Below are 25215 nucleotides of genomic sequence, written 5' to 3'. Positions count from 1 at the left end.
TTAACATTAATTCAAAAATTTTCAAAATGTACGCGTTATTAGAGTTACAAATGTAGGATTAAAATACAACAAAAATAGTCAAAAATATTGCAAATGGTATAATAAACGACGATAAATCTTTCCAAAGAATTAGCAATCAGCGCAAGTCGGATACATAAATTGTTACGACGATCGTTGATCGCACTCATCCGCCACTTTTACCCGATCGGCTAACGATACCAGCCATCACGATCGTGTCTATATTACGTTCAACCATGAGTAAGTACATATCGGAAATTCAATGGACCCTTCTCTGGTCGTAGTTCTGAATCCAATATGCCTACATTATTGATAGAAATCGATCGATCGTTCGTTCCGTATATATACATAAAGTACACATTAGAGTCTAACGTAGGAGAAACTGCAATAAGGACGGGACACGATCTGCACATGGTCGACACCGAATAAAAGAGCAAAAGGAGAGTGTCTGTGTATCCCATGGTCTTCCCTTCCTCTCCTTTCACCTGGTACTTCGTCTTTTTCGTCAGAGGGGCTGTCGCGCGTCAAAGAGATTCCGAAACGAGCGACGAGTGGACGGGGCGAAGGATCGCGCTCGTATAAAGTAGATCGATCTAAGGAAACGACCTCGTTGGCAACGGACTGCAGGAAAATTGCGTTTCCCCATTACGACGAGATTAAAGTCTCGTCCTACATTGCAGTACCGAAACCACCTCCTCTTCGCGACCATCTCTATACACACCGATCCATCCCCTTGGTCGAACACTGCCACCCTCTGTTTTCCAAGTTCAGCCAAGGTTCGTATATAAGAACCGCAATTAACCGACGACGATCATGGTCAGTGGTCTGTGCGAACAGCCTCGCAGTTATTTGCGGTGTAAACGAAAATAAGGATTCCCTCGATCCTGTATCAGGCTCGTGTATCCCGGAGGTGGTCTTCTCTTTCTCTCGAGGGCTTCTTTTCTTCTGCAGACCCTCCGTTGTCGCAGATTTCGCTCCTTCGATCGGCAAACAATTATTTTTCCCGCTTCAAACTTCTTCCACTCTCTTTCTCTCTCTCGCTTCGCTCTCAGCGTGATACGGCGAAGGTAGAAAACAAAAGGGGACAAAAGAGGCGCTTCAAGAATGAGCAATCCTTCTCGTGGCGTGACTTATGAGATTGGAAGAGGAGTTTTCGTTGCGTTCGCCCCGAGGAACCTTCGACCGAACCACTTATATCTTCCAGTTAAAGCTTGCGTCGATATCGCTCTCGGAGAAGGTTATTACTAGTCGACTCGATCCTCTGCTCTTCGATTTTTCCCAGTAATCCCCTTTTTCAAAATTATTTGATCGCGTGATCGAGCTTTTTTCCTGCAGAGAAATCGAATAATCCTCGACAGTGAAGAGAAAGAGGAAGAGAGAGAGGGAGATGTGGTTGATTTTTCCACAAAACGTCAGACCAGCTAGACTGTTGTTTACACGTCGAGCCGCAGACGTCGATAATTAATGACGCGATGGGTCCAATTAACTGGCACCCGGCAAAAATTTGTTAGCGAAGCTCAGCCATGCGTGACTTTTTGGCTGGCGTGTTTTAATCGCAAACAACGAACAACACGACTATTATACACGCTCCAGGAGGACATTCGCGGTAGTCGCTTTGGGACCAAGTCATATAATTGAATTCGGTTCACCGAGTCCGGTTCACTGATCGAAACACTACGGCTGGCTAGTTTCGATCTGGAGCATTCGGACTAACGAGAGAATAACGAGCACGGGTAACGACGATCGAATGGAATCGGGCTGACGATCTCGATGGACGCCATGGCAGATTGCCTCCAACACAACAGCGAAGACGCGAGTAAAATATACAGGGTGATTCTTGGCAAACAGCCGATTGTCTTCGATGAGCGAAGCTATGCCATTTTGGCGAACGCTGCGTGGTAAACAATGCAGAATATTTGTTAAATGTCTGCGATAAACTACATTGGTAGCCTTTTACACAGACAAGCGAACTTTTATCCAGTTGAACAAACTTCTTTCGATTCGTCGACCTGGCTGGGTAGATTTTTAAGAAAGACAGAAGTATCGGAAACGACGAATTTAAAAGTTCCATCGGAACTCCAAATTTTTATATCTTCTTAGACCGATGAAATTGAATGTTAAGGACACGTTTTCTAGAGTTTTGAAAAGCATCGATCGATATGGGAAGATTTTCGTTGCGATTTGCATAATTTAAAATCCTGAAGTACGCAGTGAAAAGAAAGATTCCATCAGGAATCTCCGAGATTCGAAGGGAACAACATCAATCATTTTGTAAGAGTCATGCTGTACACATTGTACGATTTCATTCGCGAGTGCTTGTTCAAATTTCCTCTCTCTCAAACGAGAAAACATACATATTCTTCTTTGCGTGCCAATCGATCCTTTGTTTGGCGAGCGCTGGCTCGTCGTTCGATTAATATATCAACTACAAACGAATATCGCATAAAAAGACGAATATTTCGAAAATGCACGGCTCTTTCCAACACGTTGACCGATATTAAACATTTCAATTGTCAGGCATATTAGTTATACGTGACGAGGCTGTCACAGAAACACTGGTACGGACCATAAATTTACATTTACGGTTTTCCCGCGCTCGCGGGGCTAAAAATCCTTCGTCCATTATCGACGACAGGGGTTGCTTATTTGCACGACACTTGTTTCTAGCCGAACATGGCTTTCACGTTAATACAGGAAAATGTTGTGGACGGGGTCAACTCGAAAATCCATTTTTCTGATTACCCTTCCATTAATGTGACCCCCAATCCCCCATTTTCACCCGACATCGCCGTCGGCTTTTCGTACGCGAATAACAGCGTTCCGCGATATCACATTATACAGAATTAATCTAATGGTTTTTATCGTTGATGATGGACGCGTTGTTCCTTTGATACGCCAGTCCCGACGCGTATTTTACGCATCGTGTGACCCCTTTCAACATGCTACACGAGACTGTGTACTGTTATCGCTGTAAACCCGAAGTGAAAATTTTAATTAACGCATTGAAAGCGCGGTCCAAGGGAGGTGGGTGAGGTGGAGGGGTAGAGTATCGGATCGTGGCTTTAATGGTATCCGCAAATGTTACGTGTCAAATTATGAAGCTGTGTTTTCCGAGTTTACGTCGCCGGTTATGGGATAACGCGGCTATTTCCCCTCGCCATTCGAAACTCGATAAAATCCATACACGTAGAACTACGCAGGTTAAAGCTCCCAAGCCCTTTGCAAATGAACGACGCCCAGGAGATATCACAAACTATCCGTATTTCGCGATCGCTGTTTCTGGTGTCACGCAGCAACACCGCCTCCAACGTGAAACAATCGGGTGGGGAGGGATACCCGAATAAAATGAAGATGCGAGAGAAGCTTCATGAAATTACCTTGGTACGCGCTTTAAAGGCAACGAAAGTACTCCGAATACGAGATGGCGGACGTGGCCTCCCGCTGTTATATGTTTTCGTCGACGACGCGCTCCGAGCTTCTTCACTGCTTTCGGAACACCGGCCAGGAAATACGAAGTTCGTAAGAGAATTATACGTATACGTGCCGCATCGGAGTTACATAGCCTTCCACTTCCGGAATCGACGAAGCAACTTCCCCCGCGGAGGAAAACGTCGCCTCCGGCACGACAGAGGAAAGAATATCTTATTAAGAGGGGGAATAGCTCTCCCTTCAAGCGGTTGCCTCGAGTTGCTGGCTCGATTATCGATGGCAAAGGCAGCACGAGTTACAGGAAAACTCCGTTACCCGGCAGTCTCTACGACTTCTGCGAGCGTATAATTCACGCGGAGACGACGACGCAAAGGTGCACGGCCTGCTGTACATAGGACGAAAGTTGAATCATGAATTCGTACTTTCCGCCGAAAGTTTCACAAGCGAGTGCATTGAAACGGTTGTAGCTATGTTTCGCCAAATCGAAACTGAAACGTTCTCACCGTGTCTATTCGCGCCAGGGGTTTGCAACGACGCACTGTATTAAGTGGCATACTTATCGACGACACGGTTCCCGGTCCTCGACGTTACGAGATCGTACATCGCCTTCACTGTTCCAGCGAGGACCGACGAGTTCGCGAACAGGAAAGGAGATTGAATTCGCAAATATTGCTCCGAGGCTTTCCGCCTAAGAGCGGATGGCGACGGGATGGCAAACGATTCTAGGAGGATCTCGCGGAGAACACAGGTGCAATAATGTTTCGCACAGGCGTCGGTATAAGTTCGTACGTTGCTGAGAGAAAATACGCGCCACGAGTCTAGCTGGAAACAGGAAACGTTCATTTGAGGTAGGTTTAGTAATTCTAACGAGAGAACGTGGTTTCCACGTTTACTATTTTTCAAGGAATTCTTATCGCGAACCAATGAAATACAGTCGCAGGCAAAAATAAGCGGACAGTAGCGAAAATAGATATCGATGAAGTTTCGTCAAATACGATTTGTTTGCACAAAATTAATTTCAATTACTAGATAATTTATGTGCTACAAGTATATATAATAAATAGAACTTAAACATACAACACTAGTAATAGGTAGATTAAACTTCATTGATCCATATGTATGCTTATAGTACCTGTCCACCTTTGTCTTCGATTGCAATTTAAAAACAAATGACTTGTGCTCGTTGTTGGCATTTCATTAAAAAAAAATTTAGATTTCTCGCATTAAAAGATACGAATTCTCGTAGATTTAATCACGCTTCGATGATACAAGCGCTGAAGTGTTTATGGTCCACAGCACGCGCCTACTTTGTTTTCAACTGAATTGGATTATACTCACGGCCAGTTTCAGCAAACGCTCGGAAGCCTTCGCCACGTCCATATTCTGAAAAATAAACGAAGTTCGATCATTAATACAAAGGAAGTCACGTGAGCGCTAAATAAGGGAAAATAAATAAACTAAAAGACCGAAATTGGGAGTTGCAGGGACGGAGACGGGGGTGGGTGAAAGAATGGTACGAAACGAAAGTTCCTAATTGGATTCAAACCTGCGGAATATGTAGTGGAATTCGCCCAGTACGAGCAGAAATTTTTGCACAATGATCGCGATGAACAGTAGTGGCTCGTAATTAAAATTAGCTCGAAATAATTAGCTGGCGTGGAATTCTTGCAAATTCACTGATGTAAGCACAATTGCATGGAATATGAAAATATTTTGAGATGTTTAAAGATTCTTCGACCATGTCGATATTTGGCCGGTAGAAGAATATTTGCCATAGCTACAAGAAAAATTAAATTATATCACAATATACTATATATGATGGTATGTTTTTGTTTGAAAGAATGGTATTTTTTGAAAATAAATTCCGAGTATATCTTCGGCAAGCGTGTGAAATACATAGGTGCAGATACGTAGATGCAATTGTGTAACTATTAATATTTATATTTATTCATTGTGGTAGAAACAATGTAAATATATCCTCGAAATTTATCATACTTTGCGTTATATTCGTTGTATATTTTCCAATGAAAATATAATGCTACCAATGTTTCCTCCCTGCGATCCGCGTCATGTAGCAAGGCATCGTAATTATACGTGATAAAGAAAAACGTTCATGTAAAAAGCTCTGAAATACCATTCCACGTTTAAAGAATCCACTTTATATACTATACTCTACAATCCCTGAATCTCTTTTATTTAACACGAATCGCTAACCATTTTTCTTTTTGAAAAGACAGTGGTAGTTCTTAACGTCATATCGGAGTGAAAGCTAAAAAAATTGAAAATGGAGATTCAGATACATCAGAATTTAAAAACTACCATTTAAAGGAATGGAGGTAACAATACTCGGTTTATAAAGGGTATGCAAATGTACGTCAATTGAAATGGCGACTGATAAACCAAATGGAGAGCACGAAGTTCCATAGATTAACAGCGTTCGGTAACTGGGCGCAATGAGTACTTGTGGTCGCTGGAAAGTATCCTCTTATTCCCCCACACTCGAAAACGTCGAAGGAGCTTTCCAGCAATGGAATTGATATTTCGTGCGGTGTACTAATTGAATACAGGGGAAGGAAACTACCCTTCCGGCGTTCTGCTTAAGTGGCGGTTTGTCGAGGTCTCTCCGAATGGCACAACACGAGAACTCACGGTGCTTATATACCCAGGCTTACAAATAAATACCTAAAGAGCCTCCTGTCGATTTCAACACGCCATTTGTATGCACACATACACTCAGGCTTACGTAAATACAGAAATACAGCGGATGTATTCGTGACTACATAATCTTTAGACTTTTACAGAGGATAAAAATCGCCGAGGAAGAAAATGAATGGAAAAATGTGGGAGTGAGAAAAAAACAGAATAACGATTCGTGGAATAAAATTTCGTTCGAATGAAGAATGTGCAAAGTTTCGGGGAAATATGAAATTATGCGTGTGCAATTTGAATGTAATTCGATTCCGTTTCGGAGACGGCAATTTCGCCAACGTTTCGCAGATTAAAACGAAACTATGTATAATTATATGCATCGTGGGATTCGTAATTACAGTGCTTGATGCATGTTCGTTATAAACCCGGAATATAATATTCTAATTTGAGGGGACCCGCACGGTCTGGGAACGCTCGAACTGGCTAACGAGATGTTCCATGAATTCGGGCTTAAATAATCGTTTTGATCGGACCGATAAAAATTTCGCAAAGAAGATAATTGACGTTTCGTGAGCGAATATCAAGATTCGTGGATGAATATAATTAACGGAAAAAGTGTGAAAGCTCTTTCGATTGTTCTAGTCTACGAATCTGACGGATGATAAGGAAGCGTTGAATTAAGCATCATGTTGAATTTTCACGGAGTTTAAATACTATCACAAATACAGAATGAATCGACTTTTGCACGTTAATGGAGGATTAAATTAAAAAATAATATATTTATATTTATACCACCCTTTTATAAAATTAAATATACTAAATAAAGAAAAGTTCAATAAACAAGTGATCTATTCATGTTGGTCTTTTATAATGAGAACCGTCGTCAATGAAACACCCAATGAACTTTTAATTTTATCGAAAAGAAATAAAACATTATAAATATAAATTTATCGAAGTTTCTGAGTAGTAATTCGACAGAATTAATTAAGTTTACAGGCGAATAATTAACCATATGTAACGCGAGTAAAGTCAATGGCTAAACAAAATCTTGTTTAACAAAGTTCTTGTAACTTTGATAAGACATCGCTGATTAAAAGTATAACAATTTTCCTCGACATCGTCCTTTTTCATTAGTACTACATTCTAGGAAAAGTAATACCTTTGGCATTCACTTTTTAACTTTTTAACTCTGAGACTGTAACAGGGCATCGCGTTTCTCGAGAAAATTAAGTACGTGTTATAAAGCTTCATGCTAATGTCACTTCAGTTAGAAACCCTTTGACCCTAAAAGCGATCAAAGGTCCGAAAGGAACTGCTTTATCTTCCCTCTGTGTTTGCAAAAAATTGTGTCACTATTCGATGACGCGTGGCCCGTCCAAGAAACGAAAAAGGACTTGTTGAACTTCACCGAAAAACCGACGGTATCTTGAACGATCGCGTTTCTATTTCCAGTTGAAAGGATGCTTGGTTGGCTCGAGAGGTTTCCCGAATGAATGGTACAGCTTGAGTCGTGTTCACCGCGTGCATAGAAGGGGAAAGTGGAGAGGCGTTCGAAGCGAAAATAAAAAGAGAATGTATCGTATCTTTTCGTCTTCTCCTATTTCTTCTCTTTCTTTGTCGCGTGAGATGGTGTGCCATGTGGATCGATCGTCTCTGACCGAGTCAAAGGCCAGAAACCTTGGGGTGGAAAGGGTTATAATAAGCCGTCTCGGACGGAAACGCCAACGGTCTCGAGGTACTAAAGTAGTCGTAACTCGAGCCCACGAACGGTGTTGTCTACGCCACTGAAACTGAATACGAGCTTTCGCTAGAATGGAACGCGACGAGTACTTTTCGTCTCGCGGGGTACCTATAAGCGCCTTCTCAGACTCGGTAAGAAAGAGAGAGGAAGGGGGGAGAGAAACAGAAACGGAAGAAGGGACGAGTAGCAAAAAGAAGGAATGAGAAACGATTGGAAGAAACCATTCCTTCTTACTCGCACTAGGACATCTCCGCCGTGGAAGCTTGTGCGATATCGTTTCCTTCTTTCGACATCGTTTCAATTAGCGATCAGAGATTTACGACTTTGCATCCACGAACACCTTCTTGTCGCGCTGCCGCGATTATTCTCGAGATACTGACAATTCACTAGCCTCGAATTGAATTCCGAGCGAGTCAACAATGGCGGAGCAATCGAGGGAATCGTTGCTATACACAGGGTGTTTATGTGTGCGTTTTATCTTCCCTTCATCTCGTTCCGTCACTCGCGGCAGAAAAATTAGGAGTAATTTCGAGAGAAGGGTCGCGGCACATCCGATGTTAGCCCGAGCAAACGACGTAGAAGAACACACACACACACACGATCTCTCTCTCTCTCTCTCTTTCTCTCTTTCTCCCTCCTTTCCATCTCTTGTTATTTTTCGTCGAATCAATTCTCCTAGCTCTTGTCATTTATTAAATGTCATAACGGACGCAACGGTACCATTCAGCGATGACGTTAGTTCTCTACAAAGCGAAGGGAAGATCGACGGTGGAGATACGTTTTTGAGCAACCGTGAAACTACGTTCCGTAATTGAATTCCCATCACAGTGTAAACGAAAGTAATAGTTCTTCCCGTTTCCCGTCTGTCAGCTGTACGCCGCTGTTATCACGAACAAGCTGAAAGAATTAAGGTCTTCTCGATACGTTTCCCGTCTCGGTTGCTCTCGAGTTGACGTTTGGTTACGGTTCGATACGTATAACCCTCGATACTCGATGTCCAATGCCGAAAGGAATATTCATGGAAGTTCGTTAACGATCGAGTGAACAGAACCTCAATTTCCGGTTGAAGATATCAGGAAACAGCGTCGAGTCGACAAAATAGAATAGTCTGGTTTCTTGCCCGTGTCACGGGTGAAATTATTAAGGATACCGTTTCATTTGCAATAATCATGTGCTATCAACCGAACATGGACGATCGGCTTTTCAGCTATCACTAGCTGAGATATTTTTACCTGTCGTATTTTACCTTCCGTCATTTCCAGTCACTGTTGATCGTTTCACCTCTTAGATGGAACCGGACAAATATCTGACAGACTGAAAATACCTTTCAAACGACAATGTTCAGCAGGATACTCAAGCTCAAAGCCGATACGAGGAGGAAAAAAGAAGAAGAACGAGTGAATGGGAGAAAATAAAAATATTGGAAGTCATCGATGTACAGAAAAGTCGGACACGATTTTTTTCCTTCCTCAACTGCTCGTTGACGTGCGTGCAGTCACGGCCTCCGAAGAAGATTGCATACTACAGCGAGTAAAAAAGAAGGAGAGAGAGAGAGAGAGAGAGAGAAAGGAGGCAGTTTACGAGCATTCATGATGGGAAATCGATACGATATTTCATCCGTTTTGTCGTCAACGGCCTCGAAAGTGCGAACAACCAAGCTGCAGAGCCTGCACCCACTGACTCACCATCCTTTGTGCACTCTCCAGCACCCTCGAAAATCCTTTAAACGTTCATCCCTTTAAGCAGTAGCACGTCGTCGAGCCGATAAGGTGACGTTCGATGCGACCACGCCGTCACCGTTGCTCTACAGTGTGAAGTCATTCGTGTGCAGGGATGTGCGCCGTGAAAGATAGGCGAAACGTACAACCGGCTATTTACACGTCACGGCAGACAGAAAATATTCAATGACCTATAAGATGAATGGCCTCTTGCTGGTAGCGCTATTAACCATCAATGTTATGTATGCGCGTCAGACTGAAAAATCTTATCACCTTGCAGAACACCGTTTCACATAGTGAAACTCCTATTTACCTTTCTCCACTTTTCCGACAGACAAACGACCTGGAGTACAAATTATACGACATCGATGACTCGCGTGACCCGCAAATGATTTTAATCGCCAATGGCATGAATCACCTCTATGGCGCAACACGAATCCTAATGACATTTGAGATTAATAAGTTGGTAGCCCGGTGGCGCGAAGTTACTGAGTAAAATCCGTTAGAAAAAATTATCCTTGTCAACCTGTAAACGTTCAAATAATTAATTATCCGGCTATGTTAACCATATAGAGAACGAAACAGTGGCTACGTCTGATTAAGCGTTGGCCTTCGCTTACAATGAACGCGTTACGACGAATATACGTGCGATCTCGTCTATAACAAGCACGTGATTCCATCCAGGTGTAATTAATAATATTATTCTCAGTACGGATAAATAGCCATTAATACCTGAATGAACGAGAAGTTTGTTAACAGAAGTTCGTTTGGCAGTTGTGCTCGTGTTAATTAGTAATACCAAGTTCGATGATGCTCCTGATAGTTGAGGTAGGGTGACTTTAACTTCGGTTTCGATACTGTTTTGCAATCTACGTTCAGTGGCTCGTCAACGAAGCTACTGAAGGAGAAGTAAATTAATGTATACTGTTAATTGAAAAGAACACGCTTTAATGAAATTTCTTGTAATTAAAAAGTGGAAAATGTAAATGTATCAATAGCGAAGTTGCATGCAAATTGTATACGTAATCAACAATTGCAATTGTAATAGCAGATCATTTTATTGGAGTTTGAAACCAAAGAGAAAACGGGCAATTTTTTATTGTAACTTATAGTTGAAGCATACATATAGATCTGGGGGAGGGTCAGAACAAAAAGATTCCAAGATGGATGGGATCAATGTAAGAAAAGTAGAAGCGTGCAGACTATTTCTTAGAAAGTGTGACTCGACAGAACTGCTCGAGAAATTTCAGTTACTACGAAAATGTGGTATATATATATACATACATAGTATTGAGAATATGGTACAATAAAATGTACTGGAGTGATATACATAGTAATCTTAAAAAGAATATTTCAATTTCCTTTGAGATAAAAATAATCTCAAATACAACGACGATATGAGATCTATATTTATAAACAACGATAAATTCTACAATACTGTCGATATAATTTCTAGTAAACTTCGAGAATATTCCAACTCTAGCGACGCATAATGTTTTCGTTTTCCTCGAATACTGAGCGAACCTTAAACGGTAGCATGCCCTTAAACAACTAGAACCGGACACTTGGAACACAGAACTTGGTAACAACAGGAGTCGCCCTTAGGCCAAGACAGCCAGTCAAAACTTGGGTACCGCTGATTAGATAGTTCTCGCTAGTTCCTTGTCCCGCCGGTGCTTTTCGAGCAGTTCTCTTCCTGCTCAACCTATTCTCCAACGGATTATTAAACGTTTCCATAGCATCGAATCCAGTAGATCGACGTAAGCACCGGCGTTCAAGAAGAGATTCCGCGTGGATCCCGAACAAGCCGAGCTCCATCGGTACACGATTTTCAATCGAGGACAAATTGCTTCTGGTAAATTGTTCGAGATTCCCTGTAACTGTAAGATTCCAGATCCTACGGTAAAGAAGACGGTGTCGAAGAAATAGAAATAGAAATAGGAACGGTTAAATCTTGACGTAACAATAGAACTAACCAGAGATATTGTTCTCGGTCTCGTTTTTCCCTTAGCTTATAAAGGAATCTTGAAACTGACGACATCGATCGAACTCAAGTAATTACCGTGCAAGGTGCACGAGAGTTAATTCCGGGGTGGCAAGCTCTTTCTCTATCCATTTCCACGTCGTCCGCCTCGTCATTTTCTCTATCTTCGATCGCAACGCCGGTCCCCACCCTTTTTCAACATCTTCTCTCTTTCTCGTTCAGTCTGGCCACCTCGACTGCCTTTCTAGCCGACAAATTGGATTCGATAATTGCGAATCACGATGGCAGAGACGACAGTCACGTCGTTGATCGTTGCCGGCCAGCTGGCAGGGGGAAATGTCTCCGTCTTTCGACCTACTTCGCGATGGTCTATCACTGTCGCGTGAAGCTTGACACCGAGGGGCATCGAGAAGAAATCGATTTCGTGGATATTGCTTTCCTCTGCGAGCGGGCGCCAATGAATCGCGGCTATCCACGGGAATTGATAACTGCGCCCGCTGCTCATCACATTGTAATTACGCCCCGTCTCTCTTCGCCTTCCGTTTTTACTTCGCGGCGACACGCCCCGCGCACCCTCCAAAGCTGCCGCGAGACTGGACTGGCTACTCATTATCCGGATATTATCTTTTGTTGCGCAGACAAAGCGAATAAAAGAGTATATTAACCGGAAGTTTCAGTTTTTTACTCTCGCGAAGTGGCATATTAGATTTGCCGGAGAGTGTTTCCCTAAGTACCTTCCACTATGATAATATTTCAATTTTGGAACTCATAAAAAATGTACGACATCGTGAATACGCTTCTCTTAGCCAGTTCCATTAATTATGAAAGAAAATACGAGTAGCTGGAAACTTCTTGAATGGTTTTATAACACTCTACAGAGAAGAAGGTAATAAAAGTGGAGTGTGGTGGTTGTCAATGAAGTGTTCAGTGAAAAGCGTCGTTAAGCGGTACGGAGAAACGTTAAGAATAACTCTGAAACAATTGTATTTGTGACATTCTAAATTTTAATACGTCCGATCATACACAAACGTATCTACTAATTCCTGTTGTCGATTCCATTTGGGTAAAACTCTTGATCTTTCTCGCGGGAAAGAAAAATGTACATACACGTGACGAACCATTCGAAACAAAGAAATCACCAAAATTTCCAACGTTTTAGAATGGTAGCGCATGGGTAACAGCCGACTACATTATACGGCCATCTATGGATATAGCTGGTAAACCGCGGATGTCCGGCGCGGATCAGCCGTGGTTAAAACTGTCCGCGTAAAAGGATCCATTTAAATCCACGAACTGGGCGAACACGCGCGGGAAATTTCTGCCACCGATGCACACTGGCTGCGGAGCTATTCATCTCCTCGTTAACGAACAATCAAAACCGCAGCCTGGTTGAATTTTTTCAATTAATGTCACAGAATTAAACGAATAAACGTCAAATTGTTGATTACCCTCGGTACTTCACTGACCGTGAAACGAACTGGAACGTCTGCGATTTAACCGTTAAGCAAAGGTAAAGAGTTACGTGATGGAAAAGACCAGAAAGGAATAAAAGATGAAAAGAACGGACGAACAAATTAAAATGAAGCAAAAAAGTAAAGGAGGAAAAAAATTAGTGAAAAATGGTGGCAACGTCAGTACGTTGTTTGCCGGTTCTTCGTATTGTTTCCACCGCAATTGCTGCTCGCGCAACGCTAATTTCACGTGCTGGCAAAATTGCCGTCGACTCATTACGCGCACGAGATCGCCGTTGTCTTTATCGCGGTGGCTGTTTCATGTCGGACCAATGCTAGGTGAAAAATAATTTCGCGACATTACAGCCCCTCACCCTTTTCGAGTTAACACGGCCGCGGTTTACCGTGTCATATGAAAGCGACGTAACTCTTCCCTTTCGACTTTTTGACAACGCAACGTTGCGATTCGGTGGCTGTAAATAACAGATACGCCGAGATACGGCGCGATTCGATAACGAATAACGAGGCAACGAGTAAATCGACCAATCGACGAGAATGAACGAGTTTAATTGCCAGCTCACGGTCTCAAGTTCCGTTCTTGTTCCTGCCATCGACGAAATTTACACCGAAAATACACCACACCATTACACAGATCGACTGAATTATCAAACAGAATTGCCCATCAATGTCATTGTTCATTTAACTTTATCATTCTCCCTGGACGGACGTTATTTTCCTGCGCCATTGTATCGGCAATAATAAAAGATACAATCGTATTCTCCAAGTTGCATTCCGTCCAAATTGTCCAACTAGCTTATCCGCCATATTTACAGCTTCAGCCTGATTACAGTCGACTGTGGTGCGATACATTGGCGAAACACGTACAATTCTTGGTAGATTTTCGCGAGAGCCGAGCCTCATGGCCATGTTCCCTAACAAATGATCCAGCCTGTCAAATATAACTGGAAAAAGAGGAGCAAAGAGGCCGCTTAACAGCCTGACGAGATAAAAACTGATGGGTCGTCAGGGCCATTATTGTGCGGTGTGCGTAGAAACATGTCATTACCAAGGGGTGCATGGGGATTTTCTGTGAGCAACGGGCGTGCGAGAGACTAGATGGAACAGGTTGGGGTCGGTCGACCATATATTTGTGCGTATCGTAGCTAGCAGTCTGGGAATTACAAGAAAGATTGATCGTACCTATTTGCTGAAACCAAATTACACTTCTGTTCATCTCCACTCTCACTATCTTAGGAGCCATTTTGCTCCCAATGGCTAGTTTCCTAGATCTTATTTACGACCGTTCGTATAAATAATTAGCCACCTTAATAACGTTCGCGATACACGTCGATATATCGAACGATAGATTATTATTTATTTCGAGTAGAGAATAAAAGGGATAAACGCGTGATGCATAGCACCGCGATACTAGTACCGCGGTACTGGTTCAACGAGCAAGAAAGTAAAACGGATAAGGAAAATGGAAAATTGTTTTCTATGATGTACGAGGTTCGAGAGGGCCGTTCCTCCAGGCGTAATGAGATTTTTCCATCGCGCCGTTGTACAGAGGATTTAACGGGCTATATGAAAGACTATATGAAACACTTACGCTGAATGGGACTAGCGAATTCTTCACACACGGGATCATCCATTGTTGGAACAGCGACATGACTACTTGCAAGCCAACCACCACCTCCAAGATTCGTTTAATTAGAAATCTGCACAGATAAGTAAAATGTGAATTACGTAATTACAGACTCATTCAACACGGATGTAGTAAAACAAAAATATTGTCTCTTGTTTAAATATACTATTTCGCTTCGTAGAAAATGTACCGAGAGTTTCTAGTCCTGTAAAAGCATGACCCATTTTCACGTACGTTAGTCAAACAGAGTCAGCCACGTCTTTTTAGTCTACGTCATGACTTTTCTGCAAATAATACATTAGCTACGTTGGTTACATTTCTCTTATCATACACACTTCGTGTATGTCGAAAATTCGCCACGCTCGCCGAGAAAATCCAAAAATATGACTCGACAAGAGGGAATCACGCGATATGACGTTTCTTTTCCCCGTCGCAATTCGTCCCAGGGATTTTCGTGGGCCAACAACTGCCGGTGGCAAGAAACGTCGGCCAGCCACAGACTTCTCTTTCGCCGATGCACTCCATCCGACTGAATCGGCAGTGGCGGCGGCGGCGGCGGCGGCGGCTGTATGCATCGTCGAAATACGTCCGTACAGACGGAGGAAAGTGTTCCACGAAAATCTCCGGGATTCCGGATACAATCGGAAGTACGAACCCGGAAGCACGAAAAGGAATACATCACCTTGCTTCCGGGCGAGTCCATCCAAACGTACCCTCTCTCTATTTTCCCAACAATAGCCCACTTAAATCTAATTTCGCGAACATTTCCGCTCGCCAACTTTGCCTTCTTCCCTTTCGTTTCTCTCTTCCAAAAGGAAGTGTGCACCACCGAAACCGAGGAAGAAGGGAAACTTTTTCGGCAAGTGCCGTGCAAACCTGGCCAACATCTACCACTCTTACGTAGAAAAATGTGTACGCTGCAGGGATTAGAACGGAAAGTAACTTCAGCTGCGCAATTTTCTCGTAAACTGCAGTTAAAAAATTTAGTGATTTTAACAACTTAACCGAGCATACCTTTTTCAAAGCGATCGATGTCGATTATTTAAGATGACTAAGTAAAAGGTTGTTTCTCAAAAACAGGATACTGGAACAGGTTTTACTCATTTTAAAACTAAATTTATATTTTTAAAAATAGAATATACGAAGAGAGGGAAAAAAAGCAATATTGGTCTTTTGGTTCCATGATGGATGTTTTATAGAACGTATATTCCAGGCGTAGAATATCCAATGATACCGAAAGTTCTAAAATATACCTCGAGTTTCTCTTCTCGTTATTTTAAAAATCTCTCCGACAATTTTACCGTGCGCGGAAAACTAAAACGTTCGAATATTTCCTAAAATGTATTGATCAAAAGGTTTATAAAAAAAAAAAGAAAAAAAAATTCAACCTCTCGCTATTTACCTTTTCCGAATCCTTTGTGTTCTGGGGAAATTCAGTTCGTAGCAGAGGGTAGGCGCCAGGATGTAGTAGTAAAGATCACGGAGATTCAAGTTGTCCGGATATTGCACCAAGACCACGCCGTCTACTTTGTGCTTCAAGTCGTCGACCTGGTCGCCGTTTTGCTTCGCGATGGAAGCTGCAACAACGAATCGTATCCGCGTTAGACTAAAGGGAGAAAAAACAGATTACAGCGATGAATCACACGCCACGGCTGGCAAGCAACAGGAATTTCGCGAACCCTTGGACAGCCTCTCGTGCTTGCAACCGGGCCAAAACCGGAGAAAAGCAAAAATCGACGAAATAAAAGGAAGGAAAGAAGAGAGGAAGAGAGAAAGAAAAGGAAAAAAGAAGAAAGTGAAAGCTTCAACGGGGAATTTGATGAAAAGGTACCCGGGAAGTTAGTTGCTCCGCCGTGCAGTGCTCGAGAATCATTCCGTGCATCCCCAAGGACCGGGAAGAGCCGGTGTAGTTTAATCTTTCCAAGAAAAACCAACGAGTATTTAAACTTCGATCCCTCGTGCGACGTAAGTTCAAATTGCTACGCGACTGTTACGGTAGTCATCGTTATTACACGATTTCAATATGAAGGCGATGGAACACGTTAAAGCGTGGTAGTGTATGCCACGACAAAATTTCGCTAAGATCGGCGGAAAGTTTTTCCTCGTTGGTTGACTCGAAACGCGACCGATTCTCATCTATGCGCCTAATCCCCTGCCAGCACGAATAACTGATAGAATCCCCTCATTTATCCAAATCCAACGGATAATCCAATCTGGAATTCAAATAAGCTCAGTTACGCGCCGGCTGTTACCCGGGAAGGGCCGTGGAACCGAGCGATCGGTCCGATTCGAGTCGTTGCGACACGCTCAACGTCCAAAACGCTGTTTGCAACCGGGAGGAAATCGACGTGACTGCCGCGAGTACCATCGTGCCGACGAGAGACGTTCGGAACGACGCCTAGCGACGTTCCATGGGCCTCGAGCCTTCGCCTCGGGTAATAAGTGCCCAAGAATTCGTCCAAATTAAATTCCTCCTGCCTCTTTTTCGTTCGTCTCACTTCCGTTTTTCTGCTCCGTTCTTGTCCCCTCTTTCTCGCTCTTATTCCACTGATCTCATAGCTGCTTCATTTATTCTCCGTCATGTTTTTTTCCCAGCACGGTGGCTGGCTGCTTGGTACTCAATACCGAACAGCACGGAATTCCCTGTTTCGTCTAGTCGTTGTTCGAGTTAATACGATGCCGCGCGATGATCAACCGATGTGCGCGATAAACCGTGAGATATCGCGAGGATTCCATGCGAGCAATGCCATTGCAGAGATGCGATTGGAATTTTTAATACACGATCCTCGTGCCCGGTGCGATTGCTCCATCGTCGAAATTTGTTGATTGATTTGCAATAGGTGTTCCAATGAGTGAGAGATATATTAATCGAATTGAATTGCTATAACCGACCTCTTTGTCAAAATATCGAAGGACTGTTCGATCGCTTTGCTGACCAATATCGAATGTAATAACCAGAAGGAGTCGAAAAGTGTCGTTAAAGTCTCGGGAACTTTCGAAATTTATTACGGTCGATAACCGGTTTCTATGCGATACTTTGTTCCTCTAATTACCATACGAATCAGCGTGCAATAATTCGCGGGAGCAACCACGTCGGAAAGTGGCTGGTAACTGTGACCTGGGTATTTTCGAAAGAAAATGTTCTGCAAACGACGTCCATGGATTGGAAACCGTCCGTTGGCTAATGAATCACGAACGTTTCGAGGATCCGCCTGAAAACACCTTCAGTTTATCGGGCAAATAAATTTCTAGAATTAGATCTCCATGTCGTCGGGAAATTGTGGCCAACTGGTATCGAGACAGCCGGGGTCTGTTAGGCTCGGTTCGCACTGTTCCAGGAAATTTACGGGTTCGCCGGATTGCCTTGTCGAAGATTGCAGCCAATCCTATCGGTCGGAAGCTTCGTCTCTTGTACCGCTCAAGCTTAATTTGTGAGATTTCTCGTTCGCTGTGCGATCCTTCCGTTCGATCGTTCGCCTTCCTTTTCCCTTTGTCGCTTTCTTCGACAACTTGCTGCTGGCTCTTTCACAGTTCCAACCGGTTCTATTTTATCACGTCATGAGTTATAATGTATCATAGATCGGCAGTACTCAAACAATGATATTATTGAGTTATGTATAATTTTCTCTGCTACACTAGATTGGACGCGTAGTAGTGACACGCGTATGTGAATATGAGTGTGTTGAAGTGAATGTGCGCGGCAAAACAGATGAATGTAACTGTTCCGTTGGCAGTGTGATGTAGATGATGAGACAAAGAGAGCATTGAGATGCGTGCAAATGCATATCGATGAAGATCCTGGAAATCGTTTATTAAATAAATCTGAAACTATTTTAACATGAATTCTAAGTGTAACCTTAGTGTTTCTTTACTATTATTTCGGCAATTAGGATCCACAATTCTCAACAGGTATGAGCAAGCAATCGACACGTGATTAATTGTATAAAAGTGTTATCAGTCAAAGACTCATTTTCAATATAATCGCGTATAATTGTTGTAACTTTGAATAACTATTCTAAGTAACTGACCTCTACCGAAACCTTTTAATTTTGGATGAAGAACATCGAAAGCTCCGGATATAGATTTGAACATTAGAATTCTTGTTACTTTAGGAACTTGTATCGATATACCATGCACGATACAAGTTCCTAAAATAACACAAATTCTAATCTACCGAAAAAATTGAAAAAAGAAAAAAATAGAAATTGCTTCCCCGAATGAAGCCTGCACGATCTCGTAACATCCAGCTTCCTACCCCACGATGATAAGAACAGAGGGGTGCGAACTTGTTGGGTTCGTAGTTCTCGCGAGTGCTGCGAAGCTTGTGATACCGGCACGTAAGAAGATTTTAGACGCGTAGATGCTTCCGTGAGCTCGCGGTATGAAAGGTTGGACGTCAACGGAGTAATAAATTAGAGGAAATTCGTCCGACAGTAGCATTAAACGACTCTCTTCTCCCGACACATGATATATGACGGCATATTTAACGTTGCGTAAGTATTTAAAACAGTAAGCGATAGAAATTGTGAAAACAGTGGCCTTGAAGAACCAGAAAACAAAAACTGTTGCAAAAATAGAGTCAATTGTATGATATTTAAAAAAAAAAACTAAATTTTTCATGTTCTGAAAAATTTTTACAGAAAAAAATTTACATTTATTACAAAAGGATTTTAAGATACTATTGAACATCATTATTGGGTTATGTGTGAGAATGATATCAAGTATCAGAAAGATATCAGTATAACCACAATGGGTTTGGAATTTCATGCTACTACCATTAATACCAATAGCTGTGGTTTTAGTATGTTTTAATGAACGAACTGATCAGAATGTGAAACTATGTATAACATTGATATTTTAGAACAAACTGTTCCCTACAGACGAATAATTATTTCCAGATTTTCGTATTCCTCATTACGTGAAAGTAAAGGATTACCACTAACTAGCCGATTTTTGCATCCATGAGAGGCCTGAATCCACAAAAAATTTTATATCTCGGCGAAGCTTGCAAACGAGTTTTATGTTACTACATAAAATCGTTAGTGTAGATAATATAATTAAATAAATCCCCGTATTGAAAATTGAAAAATAAAATTCCATCCAACTATAGTCCATTTTCATACTGCTAAATAGCACGATACTTTAAATATTTTATCGCGAATTCACTTACACAAGGTTGTCCAAAAAATGACTACGACGATGAACAGGATATTAATTCTAAAAACTGCCAACATTTCAAAAAGGAACGTCACGCCACGATGTTAAAACCCCTCGAAAATGAATACCTTCTGCAAATTCCCTCGCCATTCATACATTATTAATCCCGCTTGCTGCAAAAATTTCCAAATTTCTCTGCAAACAACTATCACACGACAGCGTGGTCTTCTCTCGACAAAGCGATGAAAAAAAGGGGCTTCCTAAGAAAACTCCACGACGTTCACCAGGAACTCGTTGGTCGGAATGGCGACGTGGCACGCGAAAGGATAGCCACGAACCACGTTTGGCTCAAGGCTGGACCGTTTCCGCTTTATTTTTACTCGACCGATCGGCAAGGTCTGTTTGTTCGTGTCTACGTTCCGAAAGGACTTTCTCGCTTTGCGCTGGCTAAGAGAGACATTAGAGAAGATTGCTTATTGAAAGTAACCCTCGGCGAGAAAGGCCGTCGAACTCATTTTAACCAATCGATTGGTACGAACATCACAGTGCGCCATGTAATGAACTAATAATCACTAGTGCGATTTTGATCTCATTATTTGACGATATCATCAGTTTGTAGGTAAGTAATATAAGTGTGAACAATAATTCCTTTCAAAATCAATAGAGGATTAATTAGTAGAGCTCGTTCGTACATCAAAATCTAATTACTTAAAAATTAGCTCACTCATTCGTTACACATTCTTGTTTGTTAATTCTTGTTACATAGCATTTGCTACGTATCAGATATGGAAAATTTGAGCAAAGGTATGTATAGTTTTAATATTTCAATTAAAAAATTTCTTTGTTTAAAGAGCAATCTAAAAAGTGGTTCAAAGCATCCTGTGATATTTGTAATTGATATTGTTCTGTGTCAAGAAGGTATTGTATAGCATTGCTATGTAATCCTTTTCTGCTACGACTGCTACACTCAATGTCATCTTTTTAGTGAAATCCTATTCGCGATTGCAACTTGGTTGAACAGTAGATATTCGCTACATTTATTCCAAGAAAATTTTTAAAGTTACACAGAAACTCTGTTCTCTTCTAAATATCGGTACAATATACGATGAAACGGAAGGGAGAATAAATGACTTCTGCATGGCACTTACGTAAAAATGGAAAGATCGTTCCCGACATGGGCACAATTTTCTATATTAAAATACGCCAACGTGTGTAGTTGTACAAAGAGATCAATAATCAAGATATTTAGCTTGAACCAGAGAGTAGGGGAAACCCTACAGACATTTTTACTCACATTGAATCGCTAATATCGAATATCAGGAAAATTGCACGTTATATGCATTTTTTTTATCTTTGTCCTAAATCCTCATTTAAATGTCACAGATAAAAAGCTTCCGCGAAAGTCGCGTACGCGCGGCAACGTAACGCGCGCAAAAGTCAACACCGTCATTATGCGACGCAATAATACGGCTTGCCTTGGCGTTCACCCGATAGAGAGCAGAAAGGGTGCAGAGGACGAAAATTACACGGCACGAGGTACAGAGGGAGGATTATACACGCGCTCGTGGCTCTGCCGTAGCTAGGGTGCATTCGTCGATCGCGCCACTTCGAATCGATCAAGAGAATCGATCGTAGAGGCCGTGATGCGTGCTCTCCTCGCCGCAACCCAGGCGTCCCATCGAATTTCGATAATTATATCAGCCCGCGGCGCTTTTCATACTTCGCTTGGTAACGTTATGTGTGATCGAACAGCGGAACCGATCTAGCGAGGAATTAACAGTCGTCTAATTTTTCTTAGTCTGAAATTTTCGTTCTTAACCCGATGAATAATCATGGCAATTGCGCCTCTATGTCTGAAAGGAAACGGCGGTCGGTTATGGTCAAGTGTTTTAACAACTACATTATCCTACCGCGCGATACTTAACGTTCGACCATTTCTCAACATCTGTACCACGTGTTTCCGGGAAAGGTATCAGTACCGCGACTCACCATTCACATGCATCCACCATTATGTCTTCCTCTCACATTATCTTGGCGTTGATTAACGAGCCTAGGCCGCGAACAGGAACTCAGGAAACGAGGAGAGAACCGGCTACCAAATGGACTCGAATCGAATTTGCAAACAGCAACGTCAGAGGTATGTCTCTTTATGCGAACGTAACGGTACGTCGTACTCATAGAACTAGGCGTACAGACATCATTGTGAGATTCTCTTTTCCATGTTCTACTTGATTATTTGACTAAAAATAAATGGAGCAAATAATACCAACGAGAAACGTAAGAACGCAACGGTAAACGTTGCCTTTATAGCAGAGGAAAGAAAAGATTTCTCTTCTTTCCGAATCTCCTACTTCCAGAAGTTTTAGTAATCGCTTATTTACCGAATAAAGATCGTTATTTGCGGAATCACGAATAAAAGGAGCACAATCTCGACAACGATAATACCAGCATAAAAGAAATACAACGCGATTAAACGGGCGAGTGTAGGTGAACGCGGCTTTATGGAACATAGAGCGAGTAATTTTTTCAGATTGATTTTTTCTAAGTGACTTCTACAGCCCTCGAAGTCTCCTTAAAGCGTCTCTATGGAACCGGAAGAGTTGTGTAACAGATTTCCACTGCACGAAAGAGGGTCATAACGCGTCACAATGATACACGAGGTCTTTGCAGTACTACCAATCTCCCGTATAGGGAGAAACAGAGGGAAGGCGAAACGAAAGGAGACTGTGGTGTAGGAGGTTGGAGAAGGGTTAATATTCCATGCGGTGAGTTTATTGGGGAAAGGTCGCTCGTATAATTTGACTTTGCCGGGCTGAATAATCGATATACCACCACCTAACCGGCCAATACCCGGAAACAGAGGCGAGGCTGATCGAGAGTTTAAATTGGGTGGAAATTATTCGCCTCTTCCACTACGGCTCTCTGTGTGCGTAGCAAGCTGGGATGTGCACACGCGTTGTGACCAAGCAGGACATTCTGTATGCAACTTCAGGAGCGAACAAATACCAACAACGTGGAGGACTGTATTGCGACGTTCAAAAGACGCGCGTGTAGGCTGTAATGTATGCATGTCAGAGTCTATTACGCGTCACGAATATTTGCAGTTTACATCGGCTGGCTTTCAGGATAAATTCATCGCACACTTTGAACTCGTGAATGCATCGTAAAGTGGAAGAAGAAACAGAGTCAGTCGGATATCGATCTCAAGAGAAACATATATGAACCTGATATCCAGAAATAAATCAGAGTGAAGGCAACAAATTCTGCACGCTGTTCTGTTTTTTTACTCGTCGCGTTCCTTTAATTAATTTCGCTTAGAATAGAAACCAAGTCCGGCTGGTCGCGAAACGTGTATAACCGTTGCACACGGGATTTAACCAGTCGTCCAAAAACTTGTAACAAGCATTTTCGTGTGAGCCCCGTCACAGAGGCGGCCGACCAAAAATCCACGCGCACACGGTGTACACGCCCGATGGTCGACGTTTTTCGGGCGGTATTCGCGTAAAATTAGAGGGTGTTACGCGAAAGCACGAAACAATGTAAAGGGAATGCGTAATAGTTGTTATCGAAAATGCCGGGATGCGCGTACCATGCATTCCGAAATAACGTTTGCCGTTTCGTTCGACGCGATAAATTGATATCGTTGATAGAAATAAACGTCGCGCCGTCGAGTTATTATGCAACCGCAAATTGATACAAAAGTCTCGTGAATATAAAACGTCGGCAATAGCAAGGAAGTGGAAAATACGGTGTCAAACCGAAATTACGCGAGCATTGTCTACTTACACTGTAGATTATCGCACGACAAAGATTTCCGTCGCATTCTGCCCTGGCGCTTTGCCTTTCTTCGGCCGCCTAGCCGACACCACATGTTCACTTGTACGTACGACCATAGCTTCAGGAACAGGATGGCATACAGCATACATACGTACATGGCACCGACTGAAACAACCGACAAAATTAATTGTATATATAATATCGCAAATTATCGTAGCAGCTTGTCATTGATCGCAACTTTGTCTCGTGTATCATGGTCTGGAAAATTCAAAAGATAATGTTCGTGGCAATCTTAGTAAAATCGTTATTTCTCCACGTGATTTCTTGTCTACATTTTGAATCAAAGAAAGAAGTTACAAGTGCATCGATCGTCTACGCTGTTAAAGTCAAATACACGAGGAGATATTAATACAATTTTTCGTTTCCTTTTAGTACCCTTACTGTCGAGTAAAAGATAATTAATTCGCCCTCTTGCCATCTGTAAAAACTGATTACTCAGAGAGTGACTATCGATATATACATTCGATTCTCAAACAAAGTAAAAACCGAACAATAGCCTCGAGCTTACCGATCTTTAATCAAGAAGAACGAATAAGGAGAGACGAAGCAAAATTTACTTTCCGAGAATTTCATTAAACAAATTCTGAAAAATCCACGGCATTCGTTATCTCCGGCGCGTACTACGTTCCTTCCAAATTAAAAAAAAAAAAACAAGTTAGAAGGACAAAGAGACGCACCGTTACGAAAAAAAGATGAATATTGAGATGAAAAAAAAGACGAAAGAAAGAGAGAAGGGAAAACGGTGTGGTGACATGTGCAAGCTGGTGCACGACGTGCAAGTACATTTTAATCATCGCAATTTTACGCGCCTCCGGGAACGTGACAGCGGATACGTCTGCGTGAATAAAGCATACGCTGTTACACCGGATGTACGTGTCCGAATGTGGCAATTAAAGGGTTTATAAAGCACGGTATTACGCATTCACGGTCGGCAATTTCATCCACGCTGAATTTATCCTTGTTTTTTCCTGCCTACTCTTTCTTTTTTATACTTCCTCTTTTACACTGAACGTCCCAACAAAGCCTGTGACTGAACGAACGTGTAATGATTAAAAGCTCAGAAGCATTTCTCGCGATTTTTCCTTCCGTTGACCGGAACATCGGGACGCGAACACATTTTCTTTTTCAACGCCTCGGCCGTGACTCCGTGCGACATAGTCCGCGTTTAATTATAGCCAACGGTATTTGCATCGCGATTTTAAGAATGTCAGTTATTATTATGCGGTGCCAGTAAGGGCTGCTACAGCTAATGGCGCGGAATTATAGACGATGACGAAGCCCGAAGCTCATATTTTCCGATATTTCCATCGATCCTGGCCACCTCCTTCGTCCCGGATTGTTCGTATCTTAATTAAATCGCGTTTGCTACCTGGTTATCCAGGTGTGCTGAGATTCCGTACATTAATGGGACGTGCTCTTCAAGGGGCACGAGTAAAATGTTCGTTTCTTTATTTTTTACGTGCTTTTTTTTCGTTTTTAATAGTTTGCTGTTCCTACGTTTATCGTGAAACTTTTTCCCAGGCCAGGGCTGACCCGTGTCCATCATCAAAGGCAAAACAGTTTTAATAAATATTTATTCGGATTAA

At 42.2% G+C, this 25215-nt stretch overlaps 1 protein-coding gene across 1 annotated transcript in view; it reads right to left on the bottom strand.

Annotated features, from left to right (window-relative positions):
- LOC132911328 (diacylglycerol O-acyltransferase 1) overlaps positions 1-25215 on the bottom strand; it is an 89244-nt gene that overhangs the window by 8492 nt on the left and 55537 nt on the right. Inside the window, exons 6-9 of the mRNA XM_060967937.1 lie at positions 23579-23734; positions 16038-16212; positions 14600-14708; positions 4786-4830 (exon numbers count right to left, since the gene is read on the bottom strand). Of these exons, the coding sequence (XP_060823920.1) occupies positions 4786-4830; positions 14600-14708; positions 16038-16212; positions 23579-23734 (485 nt within the window). The remainder of the gene's footprint in view (positions 1-4785; positions 4831-14599; positions 14709-16037; positions 16213-23578; positions 23735-25215) is intronic.

The sequence above is a fragment of the Bombus pascuorum genome, chromosome 10, assembly GCF_905332965.1.
Source record: "Bombus pascuorum chromosome 10, iyBomPasc1.1, whole genome shotgun sequence".
NCBI classification, from domain to species: domain Eukaryota; kingdom Metazoa; phylum Arthropoda; class Insecta; order Hymenoptera; family Apidae; genus Bombus; species Bombus pascuorum.
The sequence above is the reverse complement of the archived record's forward strand: the minus strand, read 5'-3'. Positions and strand labels throughout refer to the sequence as shown.